Source organism: Ranitomeya imitator, chromosome 4 (assembly GCF_032444005.1).
Source record: "Ranitomeya imitator isolate aRanImi1 chromosome 4, aRanImi1.pri, whole genome shotgun sequence".
Classification (NCBI taxonomy): domain Eukaryota; kingdom Metazoa; phylum Chordata; class Amphibia; order Anura; family Dendrobatidae; genus Ranitomeya; species Ranitomeya imitator.
The window spans coordinates 479481628-479505140 of NC_091285.1; the positions used below are offsets into that span (position 1 = coordinate 479481628).

General features: G+C 44.0%; 1 protein-coding gene across 2 annotated transcripts in view; it reads right to left on the reverse strand.

The window, feature by feature from the left end:
* Positions 1 to 869: 869 nt before the first annotated feature.
* POLR2M (RNA polymerase II subunit M) overlaps positions 870 to 23513 on the reverse strand; it is a 32452-nt gene continuing 9808 nt past the window's right edge. For both annotated transcript variants that reach the window (XM_069765922.1, XM_069765921.1), the window contains exons 3-4: positions 19475 to 19685; positions 870 to 1917 (exon numbers count right to left, since the gene is read on the reverse strand). In XM_069765922.1, the coding sequence (XP_069622023.1) occupies positions 1780 to 1917; positions 19475 to 19685 (349 nt within the window). In that variant the 3' untranslated portion in view covers positions 870 to 1779. The remainder of the gene's footprint in view (positions 1918 to 19474; positions 19686 to 23513) is intronic.

Consider the following 23513-nt stretch of genomic DNA (forward strand, 5'->3'; position numbering starts at 1 on the left):
CCTTACTTCCCTCCTAACTAGGAAGTGCTCTACTCTGCACATATACCTTCAATTGCACTTCCCAATTGGAAAGTAACAGGAGCCACCATTATGCAGTTTGTATCTCAGTCGACATCTGGAGCCCACCAGCCCATATAGCAGGTTGTATCCTACAGGAACGCTATTTATTTTTTTTCTAATTATTTTAGATATTTTTCCCAACAATATTCTCCTAGCAGAATATTCCAACAAAACATAACCTTTTTTAACAGCACATAATTTAGAGAAATTATAATAAAGCCGTACTCCACGAAAAAATCTGAAGAGTCAGAAATCCCAAGCATGATGCACTCACAACGATCCCCGGAAGCTACACTAGGAGGTGTTGGTGGATGGGGTCATTACACTACAGAGTCGTTTTAAGTGGCTTCTAAATATTAACCCCTTCCCGACTAGGCATTTATTTTCCGCTCTTTCTTCCAGGTGCTGTGTCCGATCACTTGTACTAAATACAACACCACCATTCTTGTTGGTGTTCATAGGGGAGTGATTTTTGTTTTATACAACAACGGGCTGGCTTCCATAGGAGTAACGCCATGACAGTCTCAGGAGTTTTCAGTAGTCGCGCGACAGCCATTGCAGCCCATCAGGGTTGACGATGGGCAATTACAACAGTGCGCCCAGTGAGCTGTAAATGCTGCTGTTACAGACTTCTAGGGGCATTTAACAATTTAACGGCCGGTAAGAGTCAACTGATGGCTGAATAACACAGCCAACATCTGCCGGCAAAGATTCAGCTCAGTACCTGAGCCCACATCAAGCACAGAGAGCCTACATATGGCACATCATTACATCATGTCGGTAACAGGGTAAAGAAAAGAAAACGATCATTTTATAAACCAAAATTACGGGTTTTTAATCAAAATGTGCAATTTACAATGAAAAACTTAAAACTACATTTCTCATAATCCTCAAATGTTTCTGCAGCGAAGCCTTCTCCCTCCCAGCCTGAGTGCCACCCCACCTCTCCAACTGCAACCTACAGAACACGTGTGGCATGCAAGTGGAGTAGGAGGGCACTCCCCAAATAATAGGGCATCAATGTAGTTCTAACAGCAGGGCAGTGGCATAAAGACTGACTGTAATGTCATCACTTAAGGAGACTGTTTGCCACAACAGGGGCTGAGCCCCTTTAACTCTGTCTGTGAAATTGAGTGTGTAATCAGAAATTTAGTTTAATTGATTAATACAGACGTAACTTTCCAAAATAAATGACTGACTCTGGCTACGTCGCTATATTATTTGTCAAGAGACGATATCAGGCAGCATGGCGGCAGATGAATTGGCTCACCAATGTAAACTGCTCCCTAGATCTCAGAGTTCAAAACCTTCATCATTGTGAAATTAGTGATATTTGACTGAAAAAAAACCTGTTAAATCTTTAATGTAGCAATGTCAGCAGTTGTAAGGTTATACTGTAATATGGCAGGTACGGATGCGGCTATAGATGCCTATAAAAAGTGGTATCACTAGCTAAGAAGTCCAAGTCTCACTAAATGTTATGCCTTAGAGTGGAGTCACCTTACACTTGTGAAAGCATTTCATTAGGTGGAAATCTCGCATAGAATAACACAGTAGGAAAACAGAAGTAAGCAGTGCATGCATTTGCCCAATCATACCTCCCACAGTGCATTCTTGTACAGTGCATATAGCAATAATGGGCAATGTAACTGTATACAAGGTCGATCAGGGCGATAAATAGATAACTGCACAGTCCATTCTTTGCTTATCACCTGCAGGTTATTCTTCTGTCCCAAATTTATCTTGGTCTCTGTGATCTCTGTATTTCATGTACGAATCTCCTTCAGGACTAAAAGGCTTCATTTCAAGGTTCAGCTTCTGGAAAAGTTTTTGTGCTGCAAGCTTAGCTTGTTTTTCCTATGGATATATAAAAAAATTAAACCTTTTTAGAAAAAAAAAATCACAGCAAGAACATGGCGTTTATGATATGATATATTACAAGGAGGGCTCATGCATTCACATATTCCCTATGTGTGCATGGGAGACCATGCAACAGCTTACAACCTACTAAAAGACTGTCTGCTAACTGTGCTGCAGTGAATTGGCCCGAGGAAGAACGCAGCAGTCCTGCATGTCATAACGTAGGATCAACATGCATGCAAGTTACACACATACAGTGGGGGAAATAAGTATTTGATCCATTGCTGATTTTGTAAGTTTGCCCACGGACAAAGACATGAACAGTCTATAATTTTGGTCTCACTGGATTGTAATTTTCTGACAACAGTTACCTGCAGCCTAGTTCTGCTGCTCTAGGCGGTCCAAGTTTAATAAGGGGTAACCTTTCATATGCATTGCTATGTACTTACACATAACACAGGTACAATATTTTCTAAATGTTGGCAAAAAGACACCGGTTCAGAGAGCCATACAGAAAAGAGATGTTTTTTTTTTCTGGTGAGAGTAATGCCATAAGGTGGCATATAGAATATGATTTTACATGTTATGTGCCGAATGCACATAAAAGAAAATCAGAACGGATGGAGCCAGAGGAACTGTCAGAAGCAACAGGAACAAAGGGTATATTCAGAGAACACAGAAGCTATGTTTACTGCACACTTTATGCAAACCATGAACGGTCATTAGCAATTTACACACTCTGAAGTAAAATATGTATATATTGTATAATAATAATAATAATAATATCTTGTTCTGCAAAAAAACAAGCCCATACTCAGCTATATCAATGGGAACATAAAAAAAGTTATGGTTCTTGGAAGAAGAGGAAAAAAATAAAAGCACTAAGAGTATTGTTGCCAACACATCACTGTTGCACAAACAAAACAATGATTTTTTACACCAGCATCAAAGGTGCGTTTTGCTGACAAACGAACAGCAAGTTCACATAGTGATCTTATTAACAATAATTTGCCAGATTAAAGGCCCTTGTCAAAGAGATTTAGGCTATATGTACACTTTGTGGATTTTGCTGCGGATCCGCAGCAGCTTTCCATGCTTTTACAGTACAATGTAAACCTATGGAAAACGCAATCTGCAGTGCCCATGCTGCAGAAAAAAAATGTGCGGAAATGCTGCGGTTTACATTCCGCAGCATGTCAATTCTTTGTGCGGATTCCGCAGCGGTTTACACCTGCTCCATAATAGGAATCCGCAGGTGTAAAACCGCAGGTGGAATCCGCACATAATCCGCATAAAATCTGCAGGTAAAACGCAGTACCTTTTACCTGCGGATTTCTGAAATCCTCTGCAGAAAAGTCCGCAGAGCTCAAAACAACGTGTGCACATACCCTTAAAGGGAGTCTGTTCATCACAAAAATATAGATAATAAGTGACTGGCACACTCCAGACGTGTTGTCATGCAAAATTGGGGTTTATTATACATACAGTAACACAAACGTTTCGGTCATAACTGGACCTTCATCAGTGTGCTAAAGAAAAATACATACAAAGGGAGTGATATCCAAAACAAAGGATCAAAAATATACAAAATAAACAAACAAAATGAACAAAAGTATATACAACACAAAAGGTCATGTTTCCAGAAAGAATTGATAATAACATCCTAGGAGGACCGTCAAAACAAAATTTGCCGAGAAAGAAGCGAACAATTGTGTGCAGGTCTGGTGACATGGAAGAGGGAGCAAGAGGAAGGAAGTATGGAAAGTAGGTGATGAAAGACACACTGTGCCGTGAGGTAAGGCTGAAAAGGTAAACCTACCTAGATAACTAGTATGTTGAAGGAGCCCCAATAATTGAAACTACATTGCATCTGAGGGGAAATGAAGTGCATATATACATGAACCTGTGCGTCCCTAAATGGGCCAAAGCGTAATGCTATAAGGCTTAATGTGTCATATAAGATGGTTACATACCAGAAAAAAGCCTGGAGCTATATGAAATTCAGGTGATAGTATCGGTCCATGGACACAGGGGAATATGGCCCAGATGGTGCTATCTGCAGGGGAGATTGGTACAATGTAGATTGTGCCTGTGAGCCACTGGGTCATGTAGGTATATGGTACCTACCAGAAAAGAAGCCTGAAGGTATATAGATCCCAGCAGGTGAGAACAATCTGCAGATGCAGGGTGGTGTATCACAGGTAACGCTATCTGTAGGAAGGATAGGTAAGGTATATAATGGCACTAGTGAGCAATTAGATAATGAGCGTATGTAGTACACAGGACTTACCCCCCAGTAGATATGAAACCATGCGGAGTCACCGCTGCTGTGAGCTAAGCGGGAGGTATGCGCTGTCTGTACAGGGAGAGTATAAGCAGACATCGTATAAGGGGGATGTCGCTCTGTATTGCTAGGACAGAGAGCGTGCACTGTGTAGAACTTACCAGCCTGATGAGTGGAGGGAGCACGCGGTGTCCACCGCAAGTGCAGGCTGGGGAACGGAGCACCAGGGACCTCCTTATATAGTGGGGAGGTGAAATAGTGTGTGCATAGTAGTTGCCGGAGAAGAGAGGCCGGAGGGGGCGGGGCCGGGTGATGTGAGTGTCACATGACCGCTGGGGGCAACCTTTTTGTGACCGTAGCCGATCATGTCCGATAAGCTACTTTCTCTTCAAATTACATTTAATGCATTTTGATATTCACCTCCTTTTCAGCACCAGCGCGCATAGTGTATATATAAAGATCATTGTCTATACATGATTTACAATGTTGGTTTTCTGTTTGCTAATTCTCTGCCTCTCCTTTACAGAATCGACCACTTTGAAACTTCCCCTTCTGTGACACTCTGGGGCCACCGTAGCACACCTCGATATCAGCCAATCCACTACCTTGGAACGCACTTCCACCTCTTCTCCTTTACAGTGGAACACAAATAACACTGCCCCCAGCGGTCATGTGACACTCACATCACCCGGCCCCGCCCCCTCCGGCCTCTCTTCTCCGGCAACTACTATGCACACACTATTTCACCTCCCCACTATATAAGGAGGTCCCTGGTGCTCCGTTCCCCAGCCTGCACTTGCGGTGGACACCGCGTGCTCCCTCCACTCATCAGGCTGGTAAGTTCTACACAGTGCACGCTCTCTGTCCTAGCAATACAGAGCGACATCCCCCTTATACGATGTCTGCTTATACTCTCCCTGTACAGACAGCGCATACCTCCCGCTTAGCTCACAGCAGCGGTGACTCCGCATGGTTTCATATCTACTGGGGGGTAAGTCCTGTGTACTACATCCGCTCATTATCTAATTGCTCACTAGTGCCATTATATACCTTACCTATCCTTCCTACAGATAGCGTTACCTGTGATACACCACCCTGCATCTGCAGATTGTTCTCACCTGCTGGGATCTATATACCTTCAGGCTTCTTTTCTGGTAGGTACCATATACCTACATGACCCAGTGGCTCACAGGCACAATCTACATTGTACCAATCTCCCCTGCAGATAGCACCATCTGGGCCATATTCCCCTGTGTCCATGGACCGATACTATCACCTGAATTTCATATAGCTCCAGGCTTTTTTCTGGTATGTAACCATCTTATATGACACATAAAGCCTTATAGCATTACGCTTTGGCCCATTTAGGGACGCACAGGTTCATGTATATATGCACTTCATTTCCCCTCAGATGCAATGTAGTTTCAATTATTGGGGCTCCTTCAACATACTAGTTATCTAGGTAGGTTTACCTTTTCAGCCTTACCTCACGGCACAGTGTGTCTTTCATCACCTACTTTCCATACTTCCTTCCTCTTGCTCCCTCTTCCATGTCACCAGACCTGCACACAATTGTTCGCTTCTTTCTCGGCAAATTTTGTTTTGACGGTCCTCCTAGGATGTTATTATCAATTCTTTCTGGAAACATGACCTTTTGTGTTGTATATACTTTTGTTCATTTTGTTTATGTTTATTTTGTATATTTTTGATCCTTTATGTTTTGGATATCACTCCCTTTGTATGTATTTTTCTTTAGCACACTGATGAAGGTCCAGTTATGACCGAAACGTTTGTGTTACTGTATGTATAATAAACCCCAATTTTGCATCACAACACGTCTGGAGTGTGCCAGTCACTTATTATCTATATATTGAGGCTTGGGAACCTATGACCGTGCACCTCCTTCCTTCGGCTGTGCTGAACATTCTCTATATTACCATGTTCATCACAAAAAGACTGTTCGTAACAAGCACAGGCACTCAGTGCACCCTTGGGGTGGCTAAGCAGTTCAGAGGGAGGGAAGACAAGTAGAATGGAAAGTGCAGTGAACTAATTGGGGACACCAAGGGTACACTGATTATATCTGCGCTTGGATAGAACTGTAATTATGTGCTGTTAGACTTTCTTTAACCCCTTCCCGACCTTTGATGCACCGTATGCGTCATGAAAACCTGTGCCAATCCGACCTGTGACGCAGCATATGCGTCATGGCTGGATTGGGCTCCTACAGGCCGGGTGAAAGGGTTAACTGTAATTTCACCCGGCCTGCAGGGACAGGAGGAGTTGTACTTTAGCCCAGGTGGGGTGGCTTCACCCCCCCGTGGCTACAATCGCTCTCATTGGCTGTTGAAAGTGAAACTGCCAATCAGAGCGATTTGTAATATTTCACCTAAAAAACTGGTGAAATATTACAATCCAGCCATGGCCGATGCTGCAATATCATCGGCCATGGCTGGAAACACTGATGTGCCCCCACCCCACCGATCTCCCCCCCAGCCCTCCGTCCTGTGCTCCGCTCCCCCGTCCTCCTGTCCGTCCCCCGTGCTCCAATCCCACCCCCGCACTCCGATCCACCCCCCCCACACTGCGATTCACCCCCCCCACACTGCGATTCACCCCCCCATGCTCCCCTCCCCACCCCATCATACTTACCGAGCCTCCCGGGGTCCGTCCGTCTTCTTTCCTGGGCGCTGCCATCTTCCAAAATGGCGGGCGCATACGCAGTGCGCCCGCCGAATCTGCCGGCCGGCAGATTCGTTTCAAGCGCATTTTGATCACTGTGATAAAACCTCACAGTGATCAAAATAAAAAAAATACTAAATGACCCCCCCCCCTTTGTCACCCCCATAGGTAGGGACAATAATAAAATAAAGAATTTTTTTTTTTCTTCCACTAAGGTTGGGATTAGGGTTAGGGTTAGGGCTTCGGTATGTGCACACGTATTCTGGTCCTCTGCGGATTTTTCCGCAGCGGATTTGATAAATCCGCAGTGCTAAACCGCTGCGGATTTACCGCGGTTTTTCTGCGCATTTCACTGCGGTTTTACAACTGCGGTTTACTATTGGAGCAGTTGTAGAACCGCTGCGGAATCCGCAGAAAGAAGTGACATGCTGCGGAATGTAAACCGCTGCGTTTCCGTGCAGTTTTTCTGCAGCATGTATACAGCGATTTTTGTTTCCCATAGGTTTACATTGAACTGTAAACTCATGGGAAACTGCTGCGGATCCGCAGCATTTTCCGCAGCGTGTGCACATACCTTTAGAATTAGGCTATGTGCACATGGTGCGGATTTGGCTGCGGATCCGCAGCAGATTGGCCGCTGCGGATTCGCAGCAGAGTTCCATCAGGTTTACAGTACCAAGTAAACCTATGGAAAACCAAATTCGCTGTGCCCATGGTGCAGAAAATACAGCGCGGAAACGCTGCGTTGTATTTTCCGCAGCTTGTCAATTCTTTGTGCGGATTCCGCAGCGTTTTACACCTGTTCCTCAATAGGAATCCGCAGGTGAAATCCGCACAAAAAACACTTCAAATCCGCGGTAAATCCACAGGTAAAACGCAGCGCCTTTTACCCGCGGATTTTTCAAAAATGGTGCGGAAAAATCTCACACGAATCTGCAACGTGGGCACATAGCCTTAGGGTTAGGGTTGGGATTAGGGTTAGGGGTGTGTTGGGGTTAGTGTTGGAGGTAGAATTGAGGGGTTTCCACTGTTTAGGCACATCAGGGGTCTCCAAACGCAACATGGCGCCACCATTGATTCCAGCCAATCTTGTATTCAAAAAGTCAAATGGTGCTCCCTCATTTCCGAGCCCCGACGTGCGCCCAAACAGTGGCTTACCCCCACATATGGGGTACCAGCATACTCAGGATAAACCTCGCAACAATTATTGGGGTCCAATTTCTCCTGTTACCCTTGTGAAAATAAAAACTTGCTTGCTAAAACATCATGTTTGAGGAAAGAAAAATGATTTTTTATTTTCACGGCTCTGCGTTGTAAACGTCTGTGAAGCACGTGGGGGTTCAAAGTGCTCACCACATATCTACATAAGTTCCTTGGGGGGTCTAGTTTCCAAAATGGGGTCACTTGTGGGGGGTTTCTACTGTTTAGGCACACCAGGGGCTCTGCAAACGCAACGTGACGCCCGCAGACCATTCCATCAAAGTCTGCATTTCAAAGTCACTACTTCCCTTCTGAGCCCCGACGTGTGCCCAAACAGTGGTTTACCCCCACACATGGGGCATCAGCGTACTCAGGAGAAACTGGACAACAACTTTTGGGGTCCAATTTCTCCTGTAACCCTTAGGAAAATAAAAAATTCTGGGCTAAAAAATTATTTTTGAGGAAAGAAGACGTATTTATTATTTTCACTGCTCAGCGTTATAAACTTCTGTGAAGCACTTGGGGGTTCAAAGTGCTCACCACACATCTAGATTAGTTCCTTTGGGGGTCTAGTTTCCAAAATGGGGTCATTTGTGGGGGATCTGCAATGTTTAGGCACACAGGAGCTCTCCAAACGCGACATGGTGTCCGCTAATGATTGGAGCTAATTTTCCATTTAAAAAGCCAAATGGCGTGCCTTCCCTTCCGAGCCCTGCCGTGCGCCAAAACAGTGGTTTACCCCCACATATGGGGTATCAGCGTACTCAGGACAAACTGGACAACAACATTTGGGGTCCAATTTCTCCTATTACCCTTGGCAAAATAGGAAATTCCAGGCTAAAAAATAATTTTTGAGGAAAGAAAAATTTTTTATTTTCATGGCTCTGCGTTATAAACTTCTGTGAAGCACCTGGGGGTTTAAAGTGCTCAATATGCATCTAGATAAGTTCCTTGGGGGGTCCAGTTTCCAAAATGGGGTCACTTGTGGGGGAGCTCCAATGTTTAGGCACACGGGGGCTCTCCAAACACGACATGGTGTCCGCTAAAGAGTGCAGCCAATTTTTCATTCAAAAAGTCAAATGGCGCTCCTTCCCTTCCAAGCCCTGCCGTGCGCCCAAACAGTGGTTTACCCCCACATATGAGGTATCAGCGTACTCAGGACAAATTGGACAACAACTTTCGTGGTTCAGTTTCTCCTTTTACCACTGGGAAAATAAAAAAATTGTTGCTAAAAGATCATTTTTGTGACTAAAAAGTTAAATGTTCATTTTTTCCTTCCATGTTGCTTCTGCTGCTGTGAAGCACCTGAAGGGTTAATAAACTTCTGGAATGTGGTTTTGTGCGCCTTGAGGGGTGCAGTTTTTAGAATGGTGTCACTTTTGGGTATTTTCAGCCATATAGATCCCTCAAACTAACTTCAAATGTGAGGTGGTCCCTAAAAAAAATGGTTTTGTAAATTTCGTTGTAAAAATGAGAAATCGCTTGTCAAATTTTAACCCTTATAACTTCTTAGCAAAAAAAAAAATTTGTTTCACAAAATTGTGCTGATGTAAAGTAGACATGTGGGAAATGTTATTTATTAACTATTTTGTGTCACATAACTCTCTGGTTTAACAGAATAAAAATTCAAAATGTGAAAATTGTGAAATTTTAAAGATTTTCGCCAAATTTCCGTTTTTATCACAAATAAACGCAGAATTTATTGACCTAAATTTACCACTAACATGAAGCCTAATATGTCACGAAAAAAAAATCTCAGAACCGCTAGGATCCGTTGAAGCGTTCCTGAGTTATTACCTCATAAAGGGATACTGGTCAGAATTGCAAATAACGGCCAGGTCTTTAAGGTCAAAATAGGCTGGGTCATGAAGGGGTTAAGGATCATGCAGACAACCATATTTTTGGTCCAAATGTGATCCGAGAAAACATTGGATCACACTCTGACCAATGGTATTCAATGGAACAGTGCACATGTCAGATTCTTTCCTCGGACAGAGTCTGGCCAAGGAAAAAAATGTTAACATGCACAACTTGCATTTGTAAATCAGACTGCACTCAACCATGCAAATAAATGTGTCCATTAAAAAAACAAAAACAAAAAAAACCACCACATTCTCATGACAACTGAATGCGGGGTTCAATTTTCTCGGATTGACAATAGAGAATATAGAGAAATATTTTGTTCCTACCTTCTCTTCGTATGAGTAAATCGGATCACACTTTGATAAAAGTATCATCGGTGTGATTAGCATCACTGGACAGATTTTCTTGGTTGATAGAAAATACGGTCTTGTGACTCTAGGCTTAAAGAGACTCACTGTTCAAACCAAGCACTCAATGCATCATGGCGTGGCTAACCATTTGACTAAACCATTCCACCTGCTGGTTTTCCATCTATGTCCACCTTTCTCTGGCTCTATCAAGCTAGAGCTATCAGCGAGATGGAGGAAAAAAAAAAAAAAAAAAAGTAGGTGGGAAGGTGTATATGAATGACTAGATGGTGGCCCGATTCTAACGCATCGGGTATTCTAGAGCAGGGGTCCCCAACTCCAGTCCTCAAGGCCCACCAACATGTCATGTTTTCAGGATTTCCTTAGTCTTGCCCAGGTAATAATTGCATCACCTGTGCAATGCAAAGGAAATCCTGAAAACATGACCTGTTGGTGGGCCTTGAGGACTGGAGTTGGGGACCTCTGTTCTAGAGAATATGTATGTATGTATGTATGTATGTATGTATGTATGTATGTATGTATGTATGTATGCATGTATGTAGCAGCCACATAGTATATAGCACAGGCCACGCAGTATATAGGAGGAGACTCTCCTTCAGGCACTGGGATCCATATTCATGAAAAAAATAAAGAATAAAAATTATGGATATACTCACCCGACCGCGATGCGATGTCATCCCAGGTCCTACGCTCAATGCATTCTTTAGAACGGAGGCTGCCGCTTGCAATGCTGAGAGCCAGGGGCCGTCAGAGGGTGAGTATATCCATAATTTTTATTCTTTTTTACATGAATATGGATCCCAGGGCCTGAAGGAGAGTCTCCTCTCCTCCAGACCCTGGTAACCATACGCACCCGCACACGCCGTATAAGATGACTGGGCGTATAAGATGACCCCCGTCTTATATAGCGGGTATATCCCAAATTCCATATTTTATATGGAAAAATTGGGGGTCGTCTTATACACCCAGTCATCTTATACACCAGAAAATACGGTACTTAAAATAAAAAAGTTATATACTCACCCGCCGGAATCCAGCGAAGCTGCCCCTATGCGCGCGTCTGCCGCCATCTTCCGTTCCCAGGATGCATTGCGAAATTACCCAGATGACTTAGCGGTCTCGCGAGACCGCTAAGTCTTCTGGGTAAATTCACAAAGCATCTCTGGGAACGGAAGCTGGCGGCAGACGCGAGCGCATTGTCGGACTACGGAAGGTGAGCATAGCAGGTTTTTTGTTTATTATTTTTAACATTACATCTTTTTACTATTGATGCTGCATAGGCAGCATCAATAGCAAAAATTTGGGGACACACAGGGTTAATAGCAGCGTTAACGGAGTGCGGTACCCGCGGCCCGTTACCGCTGGCATTAACCCTGTGTGAGCGGTGAGTGGAGGGGAGTATGCGGGCGCCGGGCACTGACTGCAGGGGAGTAGGAAGGGACTAATCGGATTGTGCCCACTGCTGATTGGTCGCGTCAGCCATGACAGGCAGCTGGCGAGACCAATCAGCGACGCAGGATTTCCGTTATGGAAGTTGCAGATAGAAGTACCCCTTAGACATATATATATATATATATATATATATATATATATATATATATATATATATATATATATATATATATATATATATATATATATATATATATATATATATACACATACATATACACACATATACACACATATACATATATACACATACATATATACACATACATATATACACATACATATATACACATACATATATACATATATACTAGCTATTGAACCCGTTCTACGCCCGGGTGGCGAGCATTTATATTGGTATATTGTCTCCATCATGGTATGTGCTGCTCCATCCTGCGTCCCCATCCTGTCATGTGCTGCTCCATCCTGCGTCCCCATCCTGTCATGCGCTGCTCCATCCTGCGTCCCCATCCTGTCATGCGCTGCTCCATCCTGCGTCCCCATCCTGTCATGCGCTGCTGCATCCTGCGTCCCCATCCTTATGTGCTGCTGCATCCTGCGTCCCCATCCTGTCATGCGCTGCTGCATCCTGCGTCCCCATCCTTATGTGCTGCTGCATCCTGCGTCCCCATCCTTATGTGCTGCTGCATCCTGCGTCCCCATCCTTATGTCCTGCTCCATCCTGCGTCCCCATCCTTATGTCCTGCTCCATCCTGCGTCCCCATCCTTATGTCCTGCTCCATCCTGCGTCCCCATCCTTATGTCCTGCTCCATCCTGCGTCCCCATCCTTATGTCCTGCTCCATCCTGCGTCCCCATCCTTATGTCCTGCTCCATCCTGCGTCCCCATCCTTATGTCCTGCTCCATCCTGCGTCCCCATACTGTTATGTGCTGCTCCATCCTGCGTCCCCATCCTTATGTGCTGCTCCATCCTGCGTCCCCATCCTTATGTGCTGCTCCATCCTGCGTCCCCATCCTTATGTCCTGCTCCATCCTGCGTCCCCATCCTTATGTGCTGCTCCATCCAGCGTCCCCATCCTTATGTCCTGCTCCATCCTGCGTCCCCATCCTTATGTGCTGCTCCATCCTGCGTCCCCATCCTTATGTGCTGCTCCATCCTGCGTCCCCATACTGCCTCTGACCCGCTCGGCGCCGAGTGCTGGGGGGCCTGAGCAGGCGGGGACACCGGCGCGCTGTGGGGGTCAGGTGCCGGTATCGCCGCCAGCTCAGGCCCCCCAGCACTTACTATACTCACCTGTCCGGCGTTCCATCGCTGAGCGCCACCATCTTCCCGGTCTCCTGGCCATGACTGTTCAGTCAGAGGGCGGCGCCGGCGCGCATTAAGCGCGTCATCGCGCCCTCTGAACTGAAGGCCACAGACCGAAGACCGGGAAGATGGCGCCGCTCAGCGATGGAACGGGGACAGGTGAATATAGGCAGATACTCACCCTCCTGGCGGTCCCTGCTTCTGCGGTGGAGATCGCGGTGTGTGTTCAGTGTGAACGCACACCGCGATCTCCCGGGAGCGTCGCTCTGTGAGGCCCAGACAGCGCCGGCGCTTGCACAGTCTATAGAGGCTTCGGACAGAGTGACGCTCCCAGCGTTTTTATATATATATATATATATATATATATATATATATATATATATATATATATATATATATATATATACATACATATACATACACACACTGTGTTCCAAATTATTATGCAGATGACATTTTCATCGGATTTTCCTAAATGGTGCAAGTGTCGGTGCAAATGACAGTCAGTCTAATAAAAGTCATCACCCGTTAGAGTATACATCGAATTTCATTGAAGAAACCTCCCAATGATAACAGTATAATCTCCAAAATGAATAAAAACTCAAAATGCACTGTTCAAATTATTAAGCACAGTAGAATTTATATACATTTGATATGTTTTAAAGAACTGAAAATGCTCATTTGTAGAATTTGCAGCATTAGGAGGTCACATTCACTGAACAATAAAAGCTATTTAACTCAAAAGCATCCGAACAGGCCAAGTTACATGTTAACATAGGACCCCTTCTTTGATATCACCTTCACAATTCTTGCATTCTTGAGTTTTTGGAGAGTTTCTGCTTGTACGTCTTTGCATGAAGTCAGAATAGCCTCCCAGAGCAGCTGTTTTGATGTGAACTGCCTCCCACCCTCATAGATCTTGTGCTGGATGATACTCCAAAGGTTCTCTGTACGGTTGAGGTCAGGGGAAGATGGTGGCCACACCATGAGTTTATCTCCTTTTATGCCCATAGCAGCCAATGACTCAGAGGTATTATTTGCAGCATAAGATGGGGCATTGTCATGCATGAAGATGATTTTGCTCCTGAAGGCACGTTTCTGCTTTTAGACCATGGAAGAAAGTTGTCAGTCAGAAACGCTATTTACTTTACCGAGGTCATTTTCACATCTTCAGGAACCTTAAAGGGCCCCACCAGCTGTTTCCCCATGATTCCGGCCCAAAACATGATTTCTCCACCTCCTTGCTGACGTCGCAGCCTTGTTGCGACATGGTGGCCATCCACCAACCATCCACTACTCCATCCATCTGGACCATCCAGGGTTGCTCGACACTCATCAGTAAACAAGACTGTTTGAAAATTAGTCTTCATGTAGGTCTGGGCCCACTGCAACCGTTACTGCTCATGAACACTGTTTAGGGGTGGCCGAATAGTAGGTTTATGCACCACAGCAAGCCTTGAAGGATCATACACCTTGAGGTTTGAGGTACTCCAGAGGCACCAGCAGCTTCAAATAACTGTTTGCTGCTTCGTAATGGTATTTTGGCAGCTGCTCTCTTAATCCAATGAATTTGTCTGGCAGAAACCTTCCTCATTATGCCTTTATCTGCATGAACTTTGTGTGTGCTCTGTTTCAGTCACAAATCTCTTCAGATTATGATGATCACAAAGTTTTTGTGAAGTTTCTAATTTTTTTCATACCTTGTCCAAGTCATTGCACTATTTAACGCTTTTCAGCAGCAGAGAGATCATTTTTATTCCTCATATTGCTAGAAACCTTTGGCCTGCTTAATAATGTGGAACATCATTTTTAAGTAGTTTTCCTATAATTAGAATCACCTGGAAAACTAATTATCACGTGTTTAAGATTGATTTCAGTTATCGATTGAGCCCTGAGACACAATACCATCCACAAGTTTATTTGAAAAACAAAACAATTAAATCTTTATGACACTTAAATCCAATTTGCATAATAATTTGGAACACAGTGTAGATTGGCCCAGCCATGAAGCATCAAGTTCCTGTACTTGGCATGAACAGTCATTCTGTGCTGACAGAGACCCTTTAACCGCTTTCTGCATAACCCCCGCTTTAATGTGGGCTCCGGCGGTGAGCCCACAACAAAGCCGGAACATGTCAGCTGTTTTGAACATTCCGCCCACGCCTATTAACTAGTTAAATGCCACTGTCAAACGCTGACAACAGCATTTAACAAGCGCTTCCAAACAGAAATGCGAGGAACGGTGACCCCCGTCACGTGATCGGGGATCATCGGCACGTCAGCATGACAACCAGAGGTCTCCTAGAGACCGCTATGGGTGTTGATGCTGGATTGCTGTGAACGCCACCCTGTGGTCGGCGCTCATAGCAACCCTGTGACATCCCCACCCTCATCATGGGTGATTTCAACATCCCCATTGCTTCTCCCCTCTCCCCATCTGCTTCTCACCTTTTATCTCTGACCTGCTCTTTCGGCCTCTCGCAGCATGCTAACTCTTCAACTCATGAAGACAGACACTCCCTCCACTTGGTCTTCTCCTGGCTTTGCTCAGTGGATGATTTCACAAATTCCCCTCTCCCGCTCTCTGACAACAACCTTCTTTCATTCTCTATCAACAACTACCATCCCGCTCAGGTCACCCCCACTTTCCACACTTATAGAAACATCCAGGCCACTAACACCCAGAAACTTATGAAGAAATTGCAGTCCTCATTGGCCCATATCTCCTCCCTCTCATGTCCTGATTCTGCATTGAAGCATTACAATGAAACCCTGCAAAGTGCCCTGGATGAAATTGCACCTCCTATACATAGAACTAAGCACAGATGGCGACAACCGTGGCACACGCTGCAAACACGTTTCCTGCAGCGGTGCTCCTGGTGCGCGGAACGCCTGTGGAGAAAATCTAATCTACGCGAAGATTTCATTCATTATAAGTTTATGCTTAAAACATACAACTCTGCCCTTCACCTCTCTAAACAAACCTACTTCAATACCCTCATCACCTCACTGTCCAATAACCCTAAACGTCTCTTTGCCACTTCTCATTCCCTACTCAACCCAAGAGTGCAGATCCCAACCACGGATCTCTGCGCTGACGATCTGGCCAATTATTTCAAAGAAAAACTTGACCATATCCGACAGGAAATTATTTCCCAATATTCTCATATCATGCACTGCCCTCCCTCCCCCACTGCATCTAGCTCCCTCTTTGACTTTGAACCACTTATAGAAGAAGTAATCAGGCTCCTTGCATCTTCTCACCCGACCACTTGCACCAGTGACCCCATTCCGTCACATCTCCTCCAGTCCCTTTTCCCTAACAAAAATATTCAACCTCTCTCTCTCTCTTCCGGTATCTTTCCCTCCTCATTTAAGCATGCCATTATACATCCATTACTTAAAAAACCATCCCTCAACTTAAACTGTGCCACTAACTATAGACATGTCTCTAATCGTCCCTTCATCTCTAAACTCAAACGCCTGGTCCACTCCTGTCTTATCCGCTATCTCTCAGATAACTCTTCTCGGCCCTCTTCAATCTGGTTTCCGCTCTTTACAGTCTACTGAAACTGTCCTCACTAAAGTCTCTAATGATCTACTAACAGATAAACCTAACGGACACTACTCCATGCTAATTCTCTTGGATCTCTCCACAGCATTCGATACTGTGGATCATCAGCTCCTCCTCACTATGCTCCACCCCGTCGGCCTTAAGGACACCGTTCTCTCCTGGTTCTCCTCCTATCTCTCCGACCGCTCTTTCACTGTATCTTTTGCTGGTTCCTCCTCCTCCTCTCATCTTCCCCTTACTGTTGGGGTTCCCCAAGGATCAGTCCTAGGCCCCCTCCTCTTCCCTTTGTATATCAGTAGATTTTGGTTCCAGTACCATCTCTATGCAGATGACACCCAATTATACACTTCTGCTCCTGATATCACGCCTGCCTATTTAGAAAACACCAGTGATTGTCTTACCGCTGTCTGCAACATCATGTCCTCCCTCTATCTGAAACTGAACCTGTCAAAAACTGAACTTCTTTTATTTTTTTCTCCCTCTACTATCCTACCTTTGCCTGACATTGCCATCTCCATGTGTGGTTCCACCATTACTCCCAAGCAACATGCCTACTGCCTTGGGGTCATACTTGATTCCGAGCTTTCATTCACCCCCCACATCAGATCACTGGCTCGCTCTTGTTATCTGCACCTCAAAAACATTTTTAGAATTCGACCTTTTCTTACTTTCGCCTCTGCAAAAAGTCTTACGGTTTCTCTTATTCATTCTCGTCTGAACTATTGTAACTCTCTACTAATCGGCCTCCCTCTTGCCAAACTCTCCCCTCTCCAATCTGTCCTGAATGATGCAACCAGGATCATATGCCTCACCAACCGTTATTCCGATGCCTCAACCTTGTGCCAGTCATTACACTGGTTACCCATCCACTCCAGAATCCAGTACAAAATTATTTCCCTCATCCACAAAGCACTCCATGGCTCAGCACCACCCTACATCTCCTCCCTGGTCTCAGCCTACCACCCTACCAGTGCTCTCCGTTCTGCTAATGACCTGAGGATAGCATCCTCAATAATCAGAACCTCCCACTCCTGTCTCCAAGACTTTTCACGTGCTGTGCCAATTGTTTGTGGAATGCACTACCCAGGTTAATACGAATAATTCCCAATATACAGTTTTAAGAGTGCCCTAAAAACGCATTTGTTCAGACGCCTACCGCCTCAGCACATTTACTTAACTATCCCTGTGTTGCCCATTGAAAATTTTCCTCGTATTATGTTCTCACATGCTTTATGCATTTAATAGCCCTCTGTGTCTGTACTTTTCATATTCTGGCTGATAACCGGTCTATGTAGCATTACATTAATACCCGAGTTATTACATTATGGCTGGTCAGAATAATGAAAGCAATTGTTACCGTCCCCCCTTTCGTGTCTCCCCTATTTCCTCATAGATTGTAAGACTTGCCTACTGCCTCAACGCATTACCTAACTATCCCTGTGTGGCCAATTCAAATAAACTATAACCATAATCAGGTTCCCATACACTTCATGCAGTTAATAGCCCTCAGCCCTCTGGGTCTGTACTGTTACATATTTAGGCTGTTAACTGGTTTATGCAGCTTTACACGAACACCCGATCCTTACACTATGGCTGGTCCGAACAACGAAAGCAATTGTTACCATCCACCTCTTGTGTCACCCCTTTTCCCTCATAGTTTGTAAGCTTGGGAGAAGGGCCCTCATTCCTCTTGGTATCTGTTTTGATCTGTGTTTATTGTTATGCTGTAATATCTATTGTCTGTACAAGTCCCCTCTATAATGTAAAGTGCTGCGAAAAAAAGTTTTTAAAAATATGAAAAAAAGAGTTCAAATCACCCCCCTTTCGCCCCATTCAAAATAAAACAATAAAAAAAAATCAAAAATACACATATTTGGTATCGTCAAGTTCAGAATCACCTGATCTATAAAAAAAAAAAAAAAAAGAATAAACCTGATCGCTAAACGGCGTAAAATGCAATAACGGGTGATCAAAAGATCGGCGATCAGCACGCAAAAAATAAGCCATCAACCAACCCCAGATCACGAAAAATTGAGACGCTACGGGTATCGTAAAATTGCGCAATTCATTAATTTATTTTTTTAAGCAAAGTTTGGAATTTGTTTTTACACCACTTAGATAAAAAAAGAACCTAGACATGTTTGGTGTCTATGAACTCGTAATGACCTGGAGAATCATAGTGGTAGGTCAGTTTTAGCATTTAGTGAACCTAGCAAAAAAGTCAAAACAAAAAACAAGTGTGGGATTGCAATTTCACCGCACTTACAATTTCTTTCCCGATTTCTAGTACACGACATGGTGAAACCAATGGTGTCGTTCAAAAGTACAACTCTTCCCTAAAAAAAAAAGCCCTCACATGGCCATATTGACAGAAAAATAAAAAAGTTATGGCTCAGGAAGGGGAGCGAAAAACAAAAGCAAAAACAAAAATACCACGGGTCATGGAGTGGTTAAAGGGGGAAACAGTGACACTAAAATTATCTTTGATGGAACAAAAGCCATTAAAAATGAGTGCATGAAAATGGTAACAAAGTTATAACGGAGCCCAACTCTCTTCTTCATTAGGTAAAAAGTTTACTTGGAATTTAGTCATCTTGATCTTTAAAATCATAGCATATGCAATGCAAATTAAAATTTAGCATAAAGACAAAAAAAAGCCCATTTTTAATTTGTATTGGCCAGTGTGACTAATACAGGACAAGGCCATGCCACTCCCAGGCTGCAATAAAGATAATTCTGCTCCATTATGAGATCTACAAACTCAGTGACACAACCACAGTGATCACACTGCTGCTTGATTGCCTGCACTAGAATATGCCATCACCTCCACTATTTAGAAGCCTTGCTGTCTGGAGAAAACATACCTCATAAATATTTTTCTGTTCTATCTGAAGCGCGAGAGATTCCTCTAGAGGTAGTAACTGGGCTGGAGAGTGATGAAGTGGCGGAAGCCTAGCAGCAGTGATGTCATCCAGATGTTTCCGGTCATGTAGTTTTCTCTGTTCTGCAGACAATGTAAGTGCTTTATCTCCTGGTGATTGATTTGGAGTTGAGCTGTTTGAGTCTGATGGCAATCTAAAAAAAAATAAATAATGGCTTTGGTTACGAAGATCTTAAAGGTATATCAGAACACTGATTTACAGCGCCCAATAAAAATAGCTAGCCTGACATTCGAAAATTATAATCTGGTAAGTGTCAAGGGCAGTCCCATGTTGGCTTATCAGGGTTATCCGGGCCAGGATTACTTTTCTGCAATCAGTCTATATGACTGCAGTTTGTTGACTCCTAATAGTGTGCAATGTGAATCCGCTCCATTTGTATGCTGCAGAGGTCATCACTCATTTGTGATTTGTATACTTGAGATCATGTGTCAAACTACTTTTCCTGCTAAAAGCAAAAAGATAATATAGTGGCACATGACCGCAGGCACTCAAATCGCAAATGAGAAGTCACGTGACGACAGCACCAGTAGTCAAATAGAGTGGAATCACGTTGCACACCGATAGACACTCGCCTTGACATGGCCCATTATACTTTTCCTCCGATTGTTCCACTCCAGATTTTGGCTTACATATACTGACCAAATACAAAACTTCTGCACAAACTAGCCTGGCTTTGAAAAGCCTGTTAAGGGTATGTGCACACAATGTCTAAACTCCAATTCCAAACTAACAAGGTTTTCCTAGTTGAAGTCGAATTCAGGAAATAGCCGGCAGTTATTTTCCTGAAGTGGCTTCGTGGGAAGTTTTGCCGTCATTTTTTGTCTTTTCCCTACACTTTCAACTAAAAAAAGCGTGTGGTTTCCAAATGAAACCACCAGAGAAATGAACATGTTGATTCTTTCAACCACTTCAGTTTCTGAACACTGAAGCGGTTAAAAGTATCAAAAGACTGAACAAATCACCAACAATGTTGTTTTTACATTGCTGTGCCTTACATTCATTTTTTTTTTTTGGAGGTTTTTGGCTGCTTTCTTAATAAAAAATCCTCCTGAAAAATTATTATTTCCTCAAGGGGTGCAGAAGAACCCCCAGATGAAGCAATTGAGAGCACATGAAACATGAGTCTAGGGAACTCTGCATGTTACATCCCATTATAGGTAATACTATCCATGTTGTATACAGGTCAAATAGGTATCTATACTATTAATACATATTTTATGTATGTTATGGTCACTGTGCTTTACAATCATACCCACGTTACAATGCGATATGCACCTCTATTGTCATCTATGAAACACTGCAAAGTGCCCTGTACGAAGCTGCACCTCCTACACATAAAACAACTTGGCACAGACCGCGTCAACCCTGACACATGCTGCAAACATGTTTTCCTGGTGCACCAGGAGCGCCGAATGTCTGCGGAGAAAATTCAATCTGGCTGAAGATTTCATCCATTATAAGTTTATGCTAAAAATATATAACTCCACCCTTCACCTCTCCAAACAAACCTACTTCAACACCCTCATCATCTCACTATCCAATAACTCTAAAAGGACTGACACTTTTCACTATCTCCTCAAACAGTACAGGCCCCCACCCCTCGATGAAGATCTGACCAATTATTTCAAAGAAAAAAAATTGACAATATCCGACAGGAAATTTTTTCCCTATAACCTGATGCTATGCAGTCTCTTCCCTTCTGCATTGCATCTTGCTCACTTCCTGTGTTTGAACCAGTAACACAAGAGGAAGTGACTAGGCTCCTTGCATCTTCTCGCCCTACTACCTGCATCAGCGACCCTATTCGCTCACATATCCTCCAGCCCAATTCACCTGTTGTCACCACTGACCTAACTAAAATATTTAATCTCTCCCCCTAATTTGGTATTTTCTCCCTCATCATTTAAACACGCCAGCATACATCAATGACTTAAAAAAAATCCTTTGACCAGAATTGCGCTGCTAACTACAGACATGTCTCTAATCTTCCCTTCATCTCTAAACTCCTGGAAAATTTGGTCCACTCCCATCTAACCTGCTATCTCTCAGAAGTCTCTCTTGTTGACCCTTTACAATCTGGCTTCCATTCTTTATATTCTACTGAAACGGTCCTACTAACACCTAACTCTAAAGGTCACTGGTCCCTACTGATTCTCCTGGATCTTTCTACAGCATATGACACTATGGATCACCAGCTCCTCCTCACTATGCTTCGCTCTATCAGGCTCAATGACACTGTTCTATCCTGGTTCTCTTCCTATCTCTCTGACTGCTCCTTCACTATCTTTTGCTGGTTCCTCCTCCTCTCCCCTTTCCTTATGGGTATGTGCACACGTATTCTGGAGGACTGCGGATTTTTCCGCAGCGGATTTGGAAAAACCGCAGTGCAAAACTGTTGCGGTTTTTCTTGCGGATTTATCGTGGTTTCTACTGCGGATTCCGCTGCGGCTTTACACCTGCAGTTTTCTATTGGAGCAGGTGTAAAACCGCAGCGGAATCCGCACAAAGAATTGACATGCTGCGGACTGTAAACCGCTGCATTTCCGCGCGTTTTTTTCCGCAGCATGTGCACTGCGGATTTCGTTTCCCATAGGTTAACATGGTACTGTAAACTTATGGGAAACCGCTGCGGATCCGCAGCTGCGGAAACGCTGCGGATCGGATCCGCAGCAAAATCCGCAGAGTGTGCACATACCCTTACTGTCAGGATTCCTCAAGGTTCAGTCCTAGGCCTCCCTCCTTTTACACCGCCCCTATTGGTCAACCAGTAGATTTGGTTTTCAGTACCATCTCTATGCTTATGACACCGAACTATATACCTCGTCTCTTGACATTAACCCTGCATTAGTACAAAATACCAGTTCTGGTCTTTCCACTGTCTCTAACATCATGCCCTCCCTCCATCTAAAACTGAATCTGTTAAAAATCTGAACTCCTCATGTTTCCTCCCTCCACTGACCTATGGCCGATATTGCTATTTCCGTGTGTGGCTTCACCATTACTAACCAGCAACATGCCCGCTGTCTTGGTGTCATCTTTGATTCAGATCTTTTCTTCACTCCCCACATCGGATCACTCGCCGCTCATGTCACTTACACCTCAAAAACATCTCTAGAATTAGGCCTTTTCTTACCTTTGACTCAGCAAAAACATTTACTGTTGCTCTTATTCATTCTCGTCTGGACTATTGCAGCTCTTTACTAATCGTCTCCCTCTTACTAAACCCTTCACTTTCCAATCCATTCTGAATGCAGCAGCCAGGATCATATTTGTTTCAAACTGCTACACCGATGCCTCTTCCATGTGCCAGTCGTTGCATTGGTTGCCCATCCGATACAGAGTTCAATATAAACTTATCACTCTCACAAAGCACTCCACGATTCAACACCACTCTACATCTCCTCCCTCGTCTCAGTCTACCATCCTACTCGTGCCCTACATTCTGCTAATGACAAAATAAAATTCTCAATAACCCGAACCTCCTATTCCAGTCCCCAAGACTTCTCACGTGAGGCGCCGTTTCTTTGGAATGCATTACCCAGGACAATTAGATTAAGCCCCAATACCCATAGTTTTAAGCGTGGCCTAAAAACACATTTCTTTAGACTTGCCTATTGTCCCACCTCACTTATATTTCTATTCCCATTTGGCCCATACAAAATGTTCTACCAAATCATAACCCCCGTAGCATCTGTTCACACCCTCCATGCACTTAAATGCCCTCCTTGTCTGTACTGTACACATACTGGCTGGTGACCAGTTCATGTAGCGTTAAGTGCATACCCTATTTAGTATATTATGGCTGTATTGTGTAATATAAGCAAATTTTACCATTTACCTTTGATGTCTCCCCTATTTCCTCATAGAAGCACGGTGGCGCAGTGGTTAGCACAGCAGCCTTGCAGCGCTGGGGTCCTGGGTTCTAATCCCACCCAGGACAACATCTGCAAAGAGTTTGTAT